We start from the raw sequence: 20,147 nt of genomic DNA, 5'->3' as shown, positions 1-20,147 counted from the left end.
AATTCATGAAACTGCTAGTAACGTTTTACGCAGACTTTAAAACCTGAGATCCTAATAGGTAAAGACCCACTTGATCAGTCAGATTAAATACACAAACAATGTTATGCCCCAGAATAAACTCAATCCAAAATCTATTATGTTTTATGATATACTGTCAGAACACCATACACAGCACCACTTCTCGTTGATTTTATAAAAGTAATATTGTCTTCTTTCCCTTCAGCCAGGTTGTATTTTCTAATTTCACAGTTAGTGTTGTGGCCAATGAAGGACAACAAGCTTCCATTCTGCCATAATACACCAAACATACAATATTTAAATGATCGCCATTCCGCTGTTGACTTGACTTGAATCTTGATTTCACCATCTCTGTCAGTGACCTGGACGTGCAATTCATTTCCATCATAGTCCAGCAGATATACATCAGGGAGGTGAACCGAACCTCTCACACATCTTTAGCTGTATGGTAAACGTGAGCTGAGGTTAGACACACAGCGAGTTGCTGTATTGAAACACTGGATACCATCTGATCCACTTTCTCCACTCTGTCCACCCATCACCAGAATGTTGTGTCCAACTGTAGCAGCGAATGCAAGCTCTCTGTTCTGTTTCAAATCTCCAACAACCTGCCAGCGTGTTTCATTCTCGCTCATCTCTTCAATCGTGTGGCTGTCCTCACCACCAGTTGCATACACTTTATAGTTAGCTGTGGTCATGCAGTGAATATAGCGTTGTTGTTCGAGATCTGGACCTGTTTCCTACTCTCTTCTACAAACGTCGTAGACGAGTGTACATTTTCCTCTACTCCTACCACCACTGATATAGATCTTGTTACCTAGACTCGCTGCTGAATACCAAGAGCCAGGATTTACTGGAGCAGGTGAAACATCTTCCCATGTCCCGTCTGATGTAAAACACGACAGAAGTGAAGTGTTGCTGTGATGTAAAACAAAGAGATCTATAAGCCTGTTATGAAATCTGCTCTTTGAACCTTTTGTCACAACACCTGAACGCCACACCTTTTTTATCATTTGCTGAGCAGAGTTATTTTCGGAAATAAAAAAAACGTCATTGTCAATGAAGAACTGTTGATCAACAAGATCAGTCCTGATCATTTTAAAGATACGTGTTACATCATCTGCATCCGGGTTATTTCTTTCAATCCACTTCATGACACCTTTCATAATTACATCTTCATTATATTCCAAATCATCTTTGGACAAGATTTCTAAGAGTTCAGTCTTTGACAAATGAACAATGTTTTCTGTTTCAACAAAGTCGGTCAAGTTTTCAATCAGATAAGAGACTGCTCTGTCAGACAAATCAGAAACATTGTAGCGGTTCATAAGTCTCCACCAATGTAGACAATTGTCGGCGTTGATCACTAGACTTTTCTTAAGATAACGATGACACAGATATTTGACGTCATCAAGCTGCATCATTTCGCATGCGTCTAACATTTTGACGCAGTTGTCTTTGTTTACAAGATCCACTGAACACAAAGACATCTTGAGAACATCCTGGAACACCGACACCGAGACAGTGGGCAGATTTAAGACGCCCGTCCGACTCTCTGTCATGTTTGATGTCAGCATCGCCCGGAAGTAAGATGACATCGCGGCCAGGACCAAACGGTTTGCACTCGTTGTGCCATTCTCACAGACAATGTCAAGGTCATTGAACGTACCTTTGAGCATCTCTTCGGGGATGTTTTGGAGAATGTTGTTTTTAGTACGATCCATTATTCCACAACTTCTGATCTGAAGAAGTGTTGTAGTAATGCACCTAATTTAAATGGTAAAATCTGAATTCATTTTGGCGGCAGATATATAAGCCTAAATAATACATTTACTGGTACTATACTAAAAATACAGCATATTACACTCTTAAATCCATTCAGTTGATTTCTCATGATATATTATCTACAAACTTCTGTCATACAGGGTATAAAATGGTTTTATTTTACAATATGACTTAGGGGCAATTTCGAACGATGCAAAAACAAGGTACGTTACTTCACGTACTAACTACGGATATTACACACACTAACTACGGACAATACACACACTAACTACGAACAGCATACACATACCAACTACGAACAATACATACACTAACTACGAACAGTACACACACTAACTACGAACAGTACACACACTAACTTCGAACAGTATACATGTGACGGAACATGCCCTTATCTTTTCGCCTGTGGCGATGTTAATTGTTTTAGAGGGCCGTGTGCAGCTTGGTTACGTAATACCCCCGCGCGACGGTGGTAGAGCTGCGTCGCAATACACTTTTTCGCCTCAGTCTAGACTCGCCCTGATCCATAAAAATACAATGAAGAAAAAACAAGAAGAAACAAATACCAGTAATGATAATATGAATAAATGTTGTTAACAAGATTCGGGCAAGAAAAAATAAAATGAGTTCATGTTTCGACTCTCAGGAAAGAATATATTGTTGATTATTTGACATGCGTCCTCAAAACCACCTTGATCCAAAAAAAACACCTTTCTGTACACGAGCCAGTTAAATGAATCTCACGTTTCAGATTTTAAAATTACTATGCGATATCATTACGACTATTAAAAAATCAATACGTGTACTGTATCCCGTGTGGTCTGACTTCCACAGTTATTTGATATGAACTGGTAGTATATACATATGTAAAACCAACGAATTAACCGCCACCAGAAGGAAATGACAGAACACAAGAAACAGATTGGACCACTGATGACATGATCAGTTTGAAAGAAAGAAAGAAGTGTTTTATTTAACGACGCACTCAACACATTTTATTTACGGTTATATGGCGTCAGACATATGGTTAAGGACCACACATATTTTTTTAGAGGAAACCCGCTGTAGCCACATAGGCTACTCTTTTACGACAGGCAGCAAGGGATCTTTTATTTGCGCTTCCCACAGGCAGGATAGCTCAAACCATGGCCGTTGTTGAACCAGTTATGAATCACTGGTCGGTGCAAGTGGTTTACACCTACCCATTGAGCCTTGCGGAGCACTCACTCAGGGTTTGGAGTCGGTATCTGGATTAACAATTCCTTGGGATCCGAACCCAGTACCAACCAGCCTGTAGGCCGATGGCCTGCCACGACGCCACCGAGGCCGATGATGATTAGTTTGAAATAAAACTGAACATACCTTCGACGCAAACACCTCAGACGAGCACTCATCCGACTGATCTAAATCTCGCCCCCGGCATGTGATCAAATCCACGTGACTGATCTACCACAGGTTTCTTTCCTATTGTCGTGCTAATAATCAGTATCAATCAATAAAATATTTACATGCTCCTATACCACGAAGGTTTCGAGCATGTCTATCCCAGGTTCGGCCACCGGATGCCAGTAGTCCAACCTGGGACAGAACAATTACTGGGGCAATTTTGATATTTAACCAAACAGGGAAAAAGGACTTTACAATAAATAATTTTGTGCGTTATTTTCCCAAACAATATTTAATATACAGCAAACAACTAACAATTTGTAACGCAAATTTAGATCGGGCAGTCCTAAATATAAATATATTTTAAAATAATTTTTTAAATATATTAATTAGCCCTCAAAATAGAGGTGGCAGGTGACTAAGAGGTTAGGCTTCAGCCACAAAAAGGTTTTTTTTAATAGGAAAATATGTTTTACTTAGGGGCACCCATCGTATTGGGGACTTCGGTGTGGCCGAAACCGGGGAAGGCTCCGGGGGGGGGGGGGGGGGAGGGGCAGTCCCCCGGACAAACCTAACACCCCTTACGGCCAAAACTGCCTACGCCTACCGCTCTAACCATCTTCCGGTGGAGTATCCCCCACCCACCCAGCACACCCCCCCCCGGCCAACCCAACCGTCGTGCCCTCCAGTCTCGGTGCCCCCATCCTTAGGGGCACCCATCGTATTGGGGACTTCGGTGTGGCCGAAACCGGGGAAGGTTCCGGGGGGGGGGGCAGTCCCCCGGACAAACCTAACAACTCTTACGACCAAAACCGCCTACGCCTACCGCCCTAACCATCTTCCGGTGAAGTATCCCCCACCCACCCAGCACCCCCGCCGGCCAACCCAACCGTCGTGCCCTCCAGTCTCGGTGCCCCCATCAAAAATTAGGCCCAAGGGCCAACGATTCTACCAGAGAAGGAAAAAACAAAAAATAATAATAATAATAATAATAATAAAAAAAACAAAAATAATAATAATAATAATAATAAATAAAAATAAATTTAAAAAAATAATAATCAGTAAGGCAAATAATGTATAATCATAATTCAGCGAATCGGTATAAGTGTTTTGCCAAACAGGGAATCCCCTTAGATCCCGCTTTCTCATCAAGGTCAAAAGTACCACAGTACTCGAAATCGTCAACATTCTTATTCAGCACAGGTCCGCAGCCAAAACTACTCGAGGGTGGCTGGGTTTGATATAATGGCGGATAACATAGGGGTCGAACTATGGGTGTCTGGGTTTGATATAATGGCGGGTAACATAGGGGTCGGACTATGGGTGACTGGGTTTGATATCATGGTGGGTAACATAGAGGTCGAACTATGGGTAACTGGGTTTGATATAATGGTGGGTAACATAGAGGTCGGACTATGGGTCACTGGGTTTGATATAATGGTGGGTAACATAGGATCGGACTATGGGTGGCTGGGTTTGATATAATGGTGGGTAACATAGTGGTCGAACTATGGGTGGCTGGGTTTGGTATAATGGTGGGTAACACAGGGGTCGAACTATGGGTGGCTGGAGTTGATATAATGGTGGGTAACATAGAGGTCGAACTATGGGTGGCTGGGTTTTATATAATGGTGGGTAACAAAGAGGTCGAACTATGGGTGGCTGGAGTTGATATACTGGTGGGTAACACAGGGGTCGAACTATGGGTGGCTGGGTTTGATATAATGGTGGGTAACACAGGGGTCGAATTATGGGTGGCTGGGTTTGATATAATGGTGGGTAACATAGGGGTCGAACTATGGGTGGCTGGAGTTGATAAAATGGTGGGTAATATAGAGGTCGAACTATGGGTGTCTGGAGTTGATATAATGGAGGGTGACATAGAGGTCGAACTATGGGTGACTGGGTTTGATATAATCGTGGAGAAAATATAGAGGTCGATCTATGGGAGGCTGGGTTTGCTATAATGGTGGGTAACATAGGGGTCGAACTATGGGTGGCTGGGTGTTATATAATGCTGGGTAACATAGAGGTCGAATATGGGAGGCTGGGTTTGATATAATGGTGGGTAACATAGAGGTCGAAATATGGGAAGCTGGGTTTGATATAATGGTGGGTAACATAGAGGTCGAACTATGGGAAGCTGGGTTTGATATAATAGTGGGTAACATAGGGGTCGAACTATGGGTGGCTGGGTTTGATATAATCGCGGGTAACATAGGGGTCGAACTATGGGTGACTGGGTTTCATATAATGGCGGGTAACATAGAGGTCTAACTATGGGTGACTGGGTTTGATATAATGGTGGGTAACATAGAGGTCGAACTATGCGAGGCTGGGTTTGATATTATGGTGGGTAACATAGAGGTCGAACTATGGGAGGCTGGGTTTGATATAATGATGGGTAACATAGCGGTCGAACTAGGGGTGGCTGGGTTTGATATAATGGTGGGTAACATAGAGGTCGAACTATGGGTGACTGGGTTTGATATAATGGCGGGTAACATAGGGGTCGGACTATGGGTGACTGGGTTTGATATAATAGTGGGTAACATAGAGGTCGAACTATGGGTGACTGGGTTTGATATAATGGTGGGTAACATAGAGGTCGGACTATGGGTGACTGGGTTTGATATAATGGTGAGTAACATAGAGATCGGACTATGGGTGGCTGGGTTTGATATAATGGTGGGTAACATAGGAATCGGACTATGGGTGGCTGGAGTTGATATAATGGTGGGTAACATAGAGGTCGAACTATGGGTGCCTGGGTTTGGTATAATGGTAGGTAACATAGAGGTCGAACTGTGGGTGGCTGGTGTTGAAATAATGATGGGTATCATCGAGGTCGAACTATGGGTGCCTGGGTTTGGTATAATGGCAGGTAACATAGAGGTCGAACTATGGGTGACTGGAGTTGATATAATAGTGGGTAACATAGGGGTCGAACTATGGGTGGCTGCAGTTGATATAATAGTGGGTAACATAGGGGTCGAACTATTGGTGGCTGGAGTTGATTTTATATAATGGTGGGTAACATAGAGGTCGAACTATGGGTGGCTGGAGTTGATATAATGGTGGGTAACATAGAGGTCGAACTATGGGTGACTGGAGTTTGATATAATGGTGGGTAACATAGAGGTCGAACTATGGGTGACTGGGTTTGATATAATGGTGGGTAACATAGGGGTCGAACTATGGGTGACTGGGTTGATATAATGGTGGGTAACATAGAGGTCGAACTATGGGTGGCTGGGTTTGATATAATGGTGGGTAACATAGGGGTCGAACTATGGGTGGCTGGGTTTGATATAATGGTGGGTAACATAGAGGTCGAACTATGGGTGGCTGGATATATAATGGGGGTAACATAGAAACTATGGATGGCTGGTTTTGATATAATGGTGGGTAACATAGATGTCGAAACTATGGGTGGCTGGGTTTGATATAATGGTGGGTAACATAGAGGTCGAACTATGGGTGGGTGGGTGGCTGGGTGTTGATATAATGGTGGGTAACATAGAGGAATATGGGAGGCGAATTAACATAGGCTGGCTGGAGTTGATATAATGGTGGGTAACATAGATGTCGAACTATGGGAGGCTGGGTTTGATATAATGGTGGGTAACATAGGGGTCGAACTATGGGCGGCTGGGTTTGATATAATGGTGGGTAACATAGAGGTCGAACTATGGATTACTTGGTTTGATATAATGGCGGGTAACATAGGGGTCGGACTAAGGGTGACTGGGTTTGATATAATGGTGGGTAACATAGAGGTCGAACTATGGGTGAATGGGTTTGATATAATGGTGGGTAACATAGGGGTCGAACTATGGGTGGCTGGGGATGTTGGAAGGCATTGCCCTTCCCCAGCTCTGAAGACTAGTTACATATCCACATTTGAAATATAAATTAATATATACTAGCTGCGCATGCCCCACTTCTGCGGCAATCGTCGCCTATGAACCAGCGTGGTCCTATGTATACGTCACTGAGCTGTCAAGTTGACGACTGTGGTTCAAATCCCATCAAGGCCGACTGATAAACAGCCTCACAGATAGCTAGGTTGTGTGCCCAGTCAGTGTGCTTGAAACTTGATTGATATACAGTCCAGATAGCTGTGTGGCCAGTCAGCGTGCTTGAACATTACTTGACATACAGTCCAGATAGCTTAGGTGTGTGCCAAGGCAGCGTGCTAGAACCTTAATTGACACAGTCCAGATAGCTATATGTGTTATATGTGTTTTATGTTATATGTATGTGTGAAAGTGCTTAGCTCGGTTACAGGGGGGGGGGGGGGGGGGGGGGGGGGGGGGTTGGGGGGGGGGGGGGGCCACGGGGGGGGGGGTCTTACCTGGCAATAATCCCCTCCAACTCCCAGAATTTTGCTTTTCTATCAATATCAGTGGGGTTTTTAAAACTTTTTTGTCTTATGCTTTTTTTTCAAAATTTAAAAAGTTTACATGCGTGCTCTTTTTGATATTTTGTGTATTTTTATCCTGGTTTTAATCATTATCTTATCATTATCCCACCCCCCTGCACCCGCCTGGTCACACCAAGGTCCCAGATATTATTGTCATATCTCCTTAACCTATCCAACCGAACCTTTCCTGTGAGGCCTGGGCCAAACTCTCCGCCTAGCCTCCTTGGACCTAAATTTAATTGAATCAGCTTTTAATATATTTTTTAAATAATTAATTTAGACTAGCCCATTAAACTTTGCGCCATTATTTAAAATGTCTCATTACTGTATAAGTTGATATATTATTGATAGGCGCAGTCAATAATTTAAACTCACCCACCCCCCATTTAATTTTTTGGACATAAGAAAAATGTCTAAATTATTTTTATTAAATAATTCTTGTCCCGAGTCAGGCCCCCGATCTTAGTATATGATCACGTTAAATTAGTTACTCACCTTCCAGTCAACGTGCTTGAACATGAATTGACAGACAGTCCAGATAGATGTGTGTCCAGTCAGCGTGCTTGAACCTTGACTGACAGACAGTCTTGTATAATATTATTATAACTATATGTAGAGTCTGTATTGTTCTGAGTTGACCTTTGACCCCACTTGAAATACATCATACCAGTCACGATAAGGCTACCCCACCACAACATATACGGGGTTTCTGCTTCATCATATATACTCTGTCAAAAACGAAACGCATAGGTGATAGGGAAAAACGAAAAGTGTTTCATTTTAGAAAATATAGTTTTTTTGTACAATGTTGCTCAATGACCATGTTTGTTAATGTTCCTGGAATGGGACAGCATGCCCAAATGCATCCTAAAACAAATTTAACGCACGTTATGCGACGATTGCAAGAAATCTGCGTGGAATGGTCAGATTTTGGCGAATGAACGTGAAACTCGGGGAGAAGATTGGGGTAGTGATTGGTATTTAAAGCTGCAATACTCGCAATGATGCCTCATTTCCATTTCGACGTAGACGAGTTACAAGATGTCAAGACTAAGCCTGCCGAATCGAAACATTGCAATAGGCCGCCTCCAGTTAGGTGAATCGCCGTCAGCAGTCGCACGCCACATTAACGTCCATCAGAGCACCATTTCACGTCTCTGGGGCAGGTACCAGTACCAGCACTTTCAATCAGCTGAAGACCGGCCCAGAAGTGGAAGACCTTGCGTAACAACTGCAGCACAAGATCGCTACATCCGGGTTCTGCACTTGAGTCACCGAACTGCCACAGAACCGAACACTGCTGGACGCATACCTGGTTTGAGAAGGGTGTCTGCACGAACCATTCGGAACCGACTTCGAGAAGCTGGTTTACGGGCTAGGAGACCATATGTTGGCCCCGTCCTGCGACGTCAACATCGACATTTACGTGTTCGTTGGTGCACGAATGTACAGGGGTGGAACTTGGGAAACTGGCGTCGCGTATGGTTCAGCGACGAGTCACGTTTCCTTCTACAGCGACGTGATGGACGACGTTTGTGTTCAGACGCCGCAATGAACATTTTGCCAAAAATTGCGTCAACCAAGTTGACAGATTCGGTCGAGGGAGTGTCATGATGTGGGAAGCCATCTCATACACCGGCAGAAGTGAAGGCAACCTGACAGCTGTAAGCTACCTGGATGAAATTCTTCGCCGTCACATGCTTCCCATTTTGGATCGACAGAAAGAACTCTTTCAGCAGGACAATGTCAGACCGCATACGATACGTGTAACAATGGATTTCCTACATAGTGAGAACATTAATGTGCTGCCATGGTCATCAAGATCGCCAGATCTCAACCCCATTGAACATCTATGGGACGAACTGGACAGACGTGTACGCCAGCTTTACCCGGAGTCTCAGACGCTTCCGCAACTGTCACATGCACTGCAAGAAGAATGGGCTAGGATTCCACGTGCCCGGTTTCGGAAACTGATTCAGTCTATGCCACGGAGATGCTGCTGGTGCCCACACAAGGTTCTGATTTCAGCGCCCTCGTGCGACGCTGTTTGGAGACGAAAACACCTCTACTGCCGTCAGTCCATAGCACGAACATTTTCACATACTCATGTCAAATTTTACTGTGATACGATCATAAATAACGAAATTATGCCAATTTGTATTAAAGAGATAATTCCATGAATATTACGCCTATGCGTTTCTTTTTTGACAGAGTATATAAAATACAACATCAAAATATATAGGAACTACGGATCCAAGGGGAAGCGGACGAGGGGGGGGGGGGTAGTATTACGAAGGCATGAATTTATGCAGGGGTGTAACTGGGAGTGGAGTGTCGGGTCTGTGAAAAAAATAAACTGTAAGCCATATAGAGTATTTAACAGAAAAAATTATTATTTATTTAATTTAAGATGAACGCTGTTCATTAGGTATTGGTACAGATGTGGTACTTAATCGCTGCTATGATAAATGTCACACGATATATGTACTCAATATAGCGATTGAAACCCTCCCCCGCCCCCAAGACACACACCAGCAGTCTGGACCCTCCACTGTAAAATACACAGATAATATTGCTACAATTTCGTTTGACAGAGAATACATTGAAAGCAAAACAGAAAAGCTACACGTTGTAAAATTAAATTATTGTCGCAATCAAATTGTTTTAGATGTTATTTTGCAAGTCGATTTGCATTGCACTGCAATATCGCAAATAGGAGAGAGTTTAGTGACGCCAACCCCACCCTCACCCCGTTAGTAAAGAATGATATTGATATTTTCAAATACTAATATGTATTTCTAATAAATCATTATACTTTGAAGCCTGTGTAAGGTGTAATAAAGAAAAAAACTGCAATGTTAAGCAAAATTGAGGGTTCCTAATAAAATCATTACTTAAATAACTTAAATATCACGTGACCCACTGTCAGCAGAAAGTTTGCCAACTGTCTGTTGTCTCGACTTCTGCGACTGTCCAGATGCTAGTCTGAGCTCTCGATTCTCGCTGTTGGTAATCTGAGTCATGAGTTGGAGACATTACAACGCAAACGTCGAGTTAACCAACTCTCTGTTGACAGTTGGTAATCTGAGCCTCGCGTGCTTCTATTTGATGAAATAATTGTTTGTCTTGTGACCGAAGTAAGTAAGATGGATTTCCTACGCCAGTAAACTAAGGTTACTGTGTGTATATGTAATGACAATATGTCGTATATTTTAGTTATAGTTTCCCAGAGTGGAGAATATAGACCTAGGGACATGTTCAGCAAAAATGAGGGTTCCTAATAAAATAATTATTTAAATATTTTAAGTATCACATGACCCACTACTACAGCTATCCATGGTATTTCATGTTGAATAAATGTGAGGTGCCCCATTTGTTATTGGTGTATTATCTGGGTGTTTTGATCCACTGCATATATGATAAACTTTCTGTTTTAAAACGTTAATATTATCGGCAATGGCAAATGATTAGCTAAGAAAATAACCTTAGACCGACCTGATAGGTGATACGATTGTTGTGAAACACTATTTTCTATTCCCTGTCGACGTGTATATTTTCTGTTTCTCTCTCACCTGATTAGAAATCCCCGATAACTGTCAGTGTGAACGTGACCTACCGTGTCACGAGATATGTGCAGATAAACAGGTTTTACACTGGTTGTAAACTCTTTGGCCCAGTTCATCCAGATAAACTACAAACAAGTGAATTCTTTATGCCCACACACACACACACACACACACACACACACACACACACACACACACATATACTCTTCAAAAGAAGAAACGCAAAACCACATTGTCGTAACATTTGGAGAATTGATTTAATTATTGAATGGTTAGTCCGATAATTACCAAATGTTGCAGGATTGTTCACAATTCATTCTAGTCCATTGTGAGTAAGTGATAGGACACACCACCAAGGTCAAGGTCATCCGGAGTCAATACCGGGTGTGACCTCCGCGTGTGTTGACAACTGCCTGGCACCGCCTGCCCATTGAAGCAACCAGAGTACGGATGACGTCCCGGGGGATGGTGGCCCACTCGACCTGCAAGGCTGCTGCCAGCTCGGGCAGGGTCTGGGGCTGTGGTTGTCGCTGTCGGAGGCGTCGGTCCAACTCGTCCCATAGATGCTCAATTGGGTTCAAATCCGGTGATATCGATGGCCAAGGAAGGACATTAATGTTGTTGTTCTGTAGGAAAGCCGTTGTGAGACGTGCTGTGTGAGGCCTGGCGTTGTCATGTTGGAACACTGCGTTGGCGTTGGCCATAACTGGAACGATGTGTGGTCGGAGGATCTGGTCAATGTAGCCCTGTGCATTCAGGTTGCCCTGCACGTGGACCAGGTCAGTTCTGCCAGTGTGTGAGATGGCTGCCCACACCATGACACTACCCCCGCCGAATCTGTCCACTTCCTGCACGCAGTTTGCCGCATAACGTTCACCCACGACGCCTATACACGCGACATCTTCCATCATGACGTCGGAGCAGAAATCGGGACTCGTCACTGAACCACACCTGTCTCCATCGCAGTTGAGGCCATTGTCGATGAATCTGGCACCACTGCAGTCGGAGTCGACGGTGTTGTGGTGTTAAGATGACACCTCGAACTGGACGTCTGGCACGAATTCCTACCTCACGTAGGCGGTTCCGTACGGTCTGGTCGGATATCCTGCGCAAACCTGGTATTGCTGCGGCTGTGGAGGTGGCAGAAGTCAATCGTTCCCGAAGGTGGCGTACCCGGATGTAGCGGTCCTGCCCGGGCGTAGTGACCCGTGGTCGACCGGATCTAGGGAGGTCACGTGTTGATCCATGTTGCTGGTAACGGTCCCACAGTCTGGAGATGGTGCTTGGGGACACATGGAATGCCCTGGCAACGGCCGTTCTGGATTCGCCTGCGTCTAGTCGGCCGATGGCATTGTTTCTCTGCGGTTCACTGAGACGTGGCATGTCCTGGATTGTCAACTGTCGGCCAGATACAGAGGCCAGGCAAGCGAACACCCTGCACTTTTATACTGTCGGTGTTCATGTTGCACGTGCAGACAACGCACGTGCAGTGGTGACATGGTTTGCACGTGGCTGCGTTTTTGCGAATATTCACATTTTGGAACTTTATTGTACAGTAGCTGCGTTTTATCGAATGTAACCGTGGGAATGTGTTTGGGACATGCAATGACCTTATATTCACAAAGCATGAACCGGTAGGAAACATAAAATCGGAGTTATAACCCATTTGTACCCTTTTGCGTTTCTTTTTTTGAAGAGTATATATATATATATATATATATATGTATATATATATACATATATACATATATATATATATATATATATATATATATATATATATATATATATATATATATATATATATATATGACGCACAATGAAGAGGCAAAACAGATATTTTTCAATATTTTGTTGAGATTAATGAAAAATATATTTATTGGACTTAAAATAACAATTTATGACAGGAAGCCATTGATTGGTACTTTTGTCTGGGTTTTAATCCTGGTTTTGTTCTCGTTACACATACAATAGCAGAAACACACAAAATGGTGTGAAATGCGTTCACTATATGCTCAGTCATGCTGCATGCAATGCACGTGAAATGCCAATATGTGGGCACATAAAAGTCACGTAACGGTGTCATATTCCTCGTCACATTAAGAATGCCACGACTCAGAGAAGAACAATGGGAGCGAGCGTTGGGCATGGTTCAAGGGGGACTTCGCAAAGCCAAGTTGCTAGGACCTTCAGAGTCCATCCATCAACTATTGGACGACTTGTTGAACGTCATCAATAGACCGGGAGTGATTGAACACATGTGGGATGAGTTAGCACGTCGTGTAAGTCACCACCAGGCACCACCGCGTAACGTCGCTGAGCTTGCACAGGCGTTGCAGGAGGAGTGGAGGAACATTCCTGTGGCTTATTTGAGATATTTGTACCAATCCTTTCCCCATCGTCTTCACCCATGCTCACGGGCCAATGGTGGACACACCAGATACTGACCTTGATATGGGGGAGTTGAACTTTTCGATTACGAATGCAACTCGATTACTGATGATAACTGCCCATGTTTCCATGTGAATGTATCTCATGAAAACCAGTCGTTAATGTCATATTACATTATCCATCAATTCATTAATAGTTTGTCATTATTTGCAATGAAAAGTTGTTTTTGCGTTTTCATTGTGTCAATATATTTATATATATATATATATATATATATATATATATATATATATAAATAGATAGATAGATAGTTAGATAGATAGATAGATAGATAGATAGATACTCACAATACAGCACACATCTTCCAGTATCTCTTGCACATTTTAAACTCAATTCTACAAACAAATGATGTTTTTATGTTTATATATATTATACCAATAACATCTTCCAGTAGTTCTTACAAATTGTAAACTCAATTCAAGAAACAAGTGAACTTTTTTCTGTTTATGTATACTAATAACATCTAATAATTCTTACAAATCGTAACCTCAATTCTACAAACAAGTAATGCATTTTTTTTATATATATACTAATAACATCTTCCAGCATTTCTTACAAATTGTAAACTGAATTATACACACAAGTAATGTCATTATGTTTATATATACTAATACCATCTTCTAATAGTTCTTACAAAGTGTAAACTCAGTTCTACAAACAAGTGATATATTTATATTTATAAGTACTAATAACATCTAATATTTCTTACAAATTGTAAACTCAGTTCTACAAACAAGTAATGTATTTATGTTTATATATACTAATAACATCTTCCAGTATTTCTTACAAATTGTAAACTCAATTATACATGTACAAATAATTGATGTCTTTACCAAGAACGCGGGACATATCTTCCAGTATCTCTTACAAATTGTAAACTCAATTATACAAACAAGTAATGTATTTATGTTTATATATACTAATAACATCTTCCAGTAGTTCTTACAAATTGTAAACTCAATTATACAAACAAGTGATGACTTTATGCTTATATATACTAATAACAACTTCTAATAGTTCTTATAAACTGTAAACTCAGTTCTACAAACAAATAATGTCTTTATGTTTATATATACTAATAACATCTAATAGTTCTTACAAATGGTAAACTCAGTTCTACAAACAAGTGATATCTTTGTATGTATATATACTAATAACATCTAATATTTCTTACAAATTGTAAACTCAGTTCTACAAACAAGTGATATCTTTGTATGTATATATACTAATAACATCTAATATTTCTTACAAATTGTAAACTCGATCCTACAGACCATGGACTGGTCGAGCGCTTTCCTGCTGTGCTACGTCCAGCTCACATGCTGGAACAAGAAACAGCCGACTGGGGCCACCAACGGGGATCGATCCTACATATCGTGGACTAGGCGAGTTCTTTCCCACTGTGCAACATCCAGCTCCCAAGATGATACGAGTGTCTCGTACGAGAATAGCCGATTGAATAGCAACCAATGAAATCACAGTGTTTGTCCTGGCACAATCTGCCATTTCGTACGAGACAGTCGTATCGTGTGGCCTCGCTTTAAGACAGTGTTAAAACCGGCCTCGGTGGAATCGGGATGAAGCCATCGGACATAAGGCTGGTAAGTACAGGGTTCGCAACCCGGTGCCGTCTCCCGCCCAGAGCGAGGTTTAGGTCACAATGTGTAGGTGTAAGACCACTACACTCTCTTATCTCTGCCTAAACACTAACAACTAACCCACTGTCCTGGACAGACAGCCCAGATAACTGCGATGTATGCCCATGACAGCGTGCTTCAACCTTAATTGGATATAAACACAAAAACAAGTTGAAATTAAATGAAATGAAAGACAGTCGCATGTGTTATGTGCACGGTGTCGATTTCAATTCACAACGCTCGCTCCTTACAGGCGAAACAATATTTCTGTTGAAACTGAATAATAATAATAATAATAATAATAATAATAGTAATAATAACTGAATCTAAACCAGTAAATAGAAGTGAAAACATGCAATAATGTACACATATTTACGTGTGTGATTCTTTAAATTATATGAATCAATTATTATATGTAAGCCAAACTACAAATACTCTATAAACTATTCTACTATATTATATGGAAATCTTCCACAGCAACCACAAAAATACATTATTTTATTATACACATATGAGTCTACGCCTGTATATGAACGTATGATTGTCGACAGTTCATTGTCAACATTGAAACGACGCAAACTCTTAAACAAACATAGTTTATTGTCAACATTGAAATGACGCAAACTCTTAAACAAACGTAGTTCGTTGTCAACATCAAAACGACGCAAACTCTTAAACAAACGTAGTTCAATGTCAACATTGAAATGACGCAAACTCTTAAACAAACGAAGTTCATTGTCAACATCGAAATGACGCAAACTCTTAAACAAACGTAGTTCATTGTCAACATTGAAATGACGCAAACTCTTAAACAAACGTAGTTCATTGTCAACATCGAAATGACGCAAACTCTTAAACAAACGTAGTTCATTGTCAACATCAAGACGACGCAAACTCTTAAACACACGTAGTTCGTTGTCAACATCGAAACGACGCAAACTCTTAAACAAACGTAGTTCGTACAGCGCGATTGTTCTTTTCTTCTTTGGTCCCCCCCCCCCCCCCCCCCCACCCCCCCCCCCAATTTAAAAAAAATTAATTAATTAATGCAAAGAGAAATTGACAAGATATGTTCGTTAACTATGTTTTAAAACATGAAGTGTTTTGTATATGTAAACCAGGTCATATTTATTATATTAAGATTGTATCTAGTGACTGCAGATATAGAAACCTAGAACTAGACAAAAAAAATTAATCATATTTGTTTTTGAGTTAATAGCTATGAAGCCATAACTCAAGAAAACCCCAAAATGTCGATAACAAGTGCAGCGTGTTGTTGCTGGTTCAGACTAAATTAAATGTATTTATTTTCAACAAATATTTTTGTGTCCCATTTAGTAGGTCTGTAGGATGTTGTTAACAAAATCACAAAATAGGAATTAAAGCTGATTAAAGTAGCTATATTTCATTAAATCAGCAAATAGATAAGCGAAAAATCAAATAAACAGGCTTAAGCATTTTAAAATTTAGTTTGGAGAACTAAAACTTCAAATTTCGCTACATAAGTTGTGTCCAAATTCGCAAAATTGTTGGTAATGTTTTAAATAGAGATTAAATCGTGATGACCTAATATGGAAACAGTTGATCAATCTAACGATGTTATGTCCCAGTACACACTGAACCTACAATGCTATGTTATGTCCCAGTACACACTGTACATACAATGCTATGTTATGTCCCAGTACACACTGAACCTACAATGCTATGTTATGTCCCAGTACACACTAGACCTACAATGCTATGTTATGTCCCAGTACACACTATACCTACAATGATATGTTATGTCCCAACACACTCTGAACCTAAAATGCTATGTTATGTCCCAGTACACACTGCATCTACAACGCTGTTTTAGAAGACATGGGAATGACACCGTAGACATAACCACGTTTAGGTGACTTTGGGAAAATAATGTTTTCTTCTTTACCTTCAACCACGTTGTACTTTTTAATTTCACAGTTAGTGTAGTCGCCACTGAAGGACAACAAGCTTCCGTTCTGCCATGATACGCCAACACGATATTCAAATGAGCGCCATTTCCTTGTTGACTTTACTTGGATCTTGATTTCTCCATCACTGTCAGTGACCTGGACATGCATCACATTTCCATCATAGTCCAGCAGATATACATCAGGGAGGTGAACCGAACCTGTCACACACACCGATCTGTATGGCAAACGTGAGCTGAGGTTAGACACACAGCGAGTCGCTGTATTGAAACACTGAATAATATCTGATCCACTTCCTCCACACCGTCCACCCATCACCAGAATGTTGTGTCCAACTGCAGAAGCGAATGCATGTTCTCTGTTCTGTTTCAAATCTCCAACAACCTGCCAACGTGTGTCACACTCGCTCATCTCTTCAATCGTGTTGCTGTACTTACTCCCAATTGCATACACATTAGAATTCGTTGTGGCCATGCAGTGCCAATAACGTTGTTCTTCGAGATATGGACCCGTTTTCCACTCTCTTCTACAGACGTCGTAAACAAGGGTACATTTTCTTCTGCTGTCACCACCAGTGATGTAGATCTTGTTACCTAGACTCGCTGCTGAATACCTCCATCCAGGATCTACTGGAGCAGGTGGAACGTCTTCCCATGTGTCTTCTGATGTAAAACAAGACAGAAGTGAAGTGTTGTTGTACTGTAAAACAAAGAGATCTACACGTGTGTTATGAAATCTACTGTTACAACCTGATGTCAGATCTTGGCAACGCATTGCATTTGTAATCATTAGCTTAACAGAATCATGGTCTAGGACGAATTTTGAAAATACCACATTCTCAACGAGGAACTTTGGATCAACAAGATTGATCCTGATCATTTCAAATATATGTTTTACATCATCTGCATCCGGGTTATTCCTTTCAAGCCACTGCATGACACCTTTCATAATGACGTCTTCTTTACATTTCAAGTCATCTTTAGACAATATTTCTAGAAGTTCTGTCTTTGACAAATGAACAATGTTTTCTCTTTCAACAAAGTCGGTCAAGTTTTCTGTTAGATATGAGACTGCTCTGTTGGACAAATCAGTAGCATTGTAGCGGTTCATAAGTCTCCACCAATGTAGACAGTTATCAATATTGAGCACGAGACTTTCCTTAAGGTAACGATGACACAGATCTTTGACGTTATCAAGCTGCATCATTTCACATGCATCTAAAATGTTGACGCAGTTCTCTTCGTTTACAAGATCCACTGAACACAACGACATCTTGAGAACATCCCGGAACACCGACACCGAGACAGTGGGCAGATTTAAGACACCCGTCCGACTCTCTGTCATGTCTGATGTCAGCATCGCCCGGAAGTAAGACGATATCGCGGCTAGGACCAACCGGTTTGCACTCGTTGTCCCATTCTCACAGACAATGTCAAGGTCATTGAACGTACCTTTGTCCATCTCTTCGTGGATGTTTTGGAGAATATTGTTTTTAGTACGATCCATTATTTGAGAACTTCTGATCTGAAAGAGAACAAATATTATAGTAACATACTTAATTTTAATGATACAATTTGAATTAATTTTGACTGCAGATATATCGTACTAAAATGATACATGTACGGGTACTATACTTAAAATATAGGATATTACACTCGTAAATTCTTTCAGTTGATTTCCCGTGATGTATTATTAACACACTTCTGTCAACCACAATATTAACTGGTTTTATTCTACAGTATGACATAGGAGCAGTTCCCAAATGTTTTTAAAAAACATACATTATTTCACGTCTGTACGTAACGCATATTTTTATTTACGCGAACAGCCAATCAGTTATGTCGTGAATCTCTATGTTCTCAAATTAAAAAGGTGCAAAACTTAAATGCTCAACAAATTATTATTTCGATTTTAACCATCTACTTAACCACCATATTCCACTTATTATTAATGATTTGTAGAAAAAACAACTGAATTATTGTCTGACTGATTGTATTATAATTTAATGTATTTATTCGTTCTATTAATAACATTGAATCCGCGGTTTCGCTTCAGCTATGCAAGAATTCCAAACCATTCAAACAAACAGTTCAGAATGATGTCGAAATACACAACAATACATACAACCCATTGTCATTAGACATCTTTGAAGCTGTAGTGAAAACGGAACCATTCCAAAACGGCTCCAAACGAAAATGGAACCAATTTGGAAAAAAACGGAACCTAGCGCTGGTTGAAACAGACCGTACTACAATATATAGCTATATGGCTAAATCAGAACCAAAATTAAAAACATGTATGGCTAACACAATATCATTACAAGTTGTTAACGATGATATCTTCAATAACACAACAGCTATATTATTCATTTATTACTTTGTTTTATTTCTATGTCTATATAGGGGAGATAGGGGGCGGGACGTAGCCCAGTGGTAAAGCGCTCGCTTGATGCGCGGTCGGTCTAGCATCGATCCCTGTCGGTGGACCCACTGGGCTATTTCTCGTTCCAGCTAGTGCTCCACAACTGGTGTAACAAAGGCCGTGGTGTGTATTATACTGTCTGTGGGATGGTGCATACAAAAGATCCCTTGCTGCTAATCGAAAAGTGTAGCCCATGAAGTGGCGACAGCGGGTTTCCTTTCTCAATATCTGTGTGGTCCTTAACCATATGTCTGACGCTATATATCCGTAAATAAAATGTGTTGAGTGCGTCGTTAAATAAAACATTTCTTTTTTTCGTATAGATAGAAGTATTAGCAGCGAAATCAAGATTAGCTTGGCCTTTACATGTACAGCTAAATGTATCGCTAGTCGAACGCGGAAATATCTAATATCTAATCGAAACAACTTCAAACGACCTACTTGCCCACCTGCGGTGTACAAATGTGTATATCAAATCTGTATGTGTGAATCGCTGGCACAAGCTACT

The 20,147-nt window shown here is 41.1% G+C and overlaps 2 protein-coding genes across 2 annotated transcripts; both read right to left on the bottom strand.

Annotated features, from left to right (window-relative positions):
* Positions 1–758: 758 nt before the first annotated feature.
* LOC121385962 (kelch-like protein 6) lies at positions 759–1,742 on the bottom strand. Its single transcript, XM_041516756.1, has one exon. It carries the CDS (start codon positions 1,740–1,742, stop codon positions 759–761), a length of 984 nt encoding a protein of 327 aa, XP_041372690.1.
* A 15,365-nt stretch (positions 1,743–17,107) lies between these two features.
* LOC121385961 (ectoderm-neural cortex protein 1-like) lies at positions 17,108–18,490 on the bottom strand. The gene has a single exon (XM_041516755.1). The coding sequence runs from the start codon at positions 18,488–18,490 to the stop codon at positions 17,108–17,110; it is 1,383 nt and encodes a 460-aa protein (XP_041372689.1).
* Positions 18,491–20,147: the final 1,657 nt, after the last annotated feature.

This window comes from Gigantopelta aegis, chromosome 12 (assembly GCF_016097555.1).
Source record: "Gigantopelta aegis isolate Gae_Host chromosome 12, Gae_host_genome, whole genome shotgun sequence".
In the NCBI taxonomy this organism is placed as follows: domain Eukaryota; kingdom Metazoa; phylum Mollusca; class Gastropoda; order Neomphalida; family Peltospiridae; genus Gigantopelta; species Gigantopelta aegis.
This window is presented reverse-complemented; position numbering and strand designations above follow the sequence as displayed.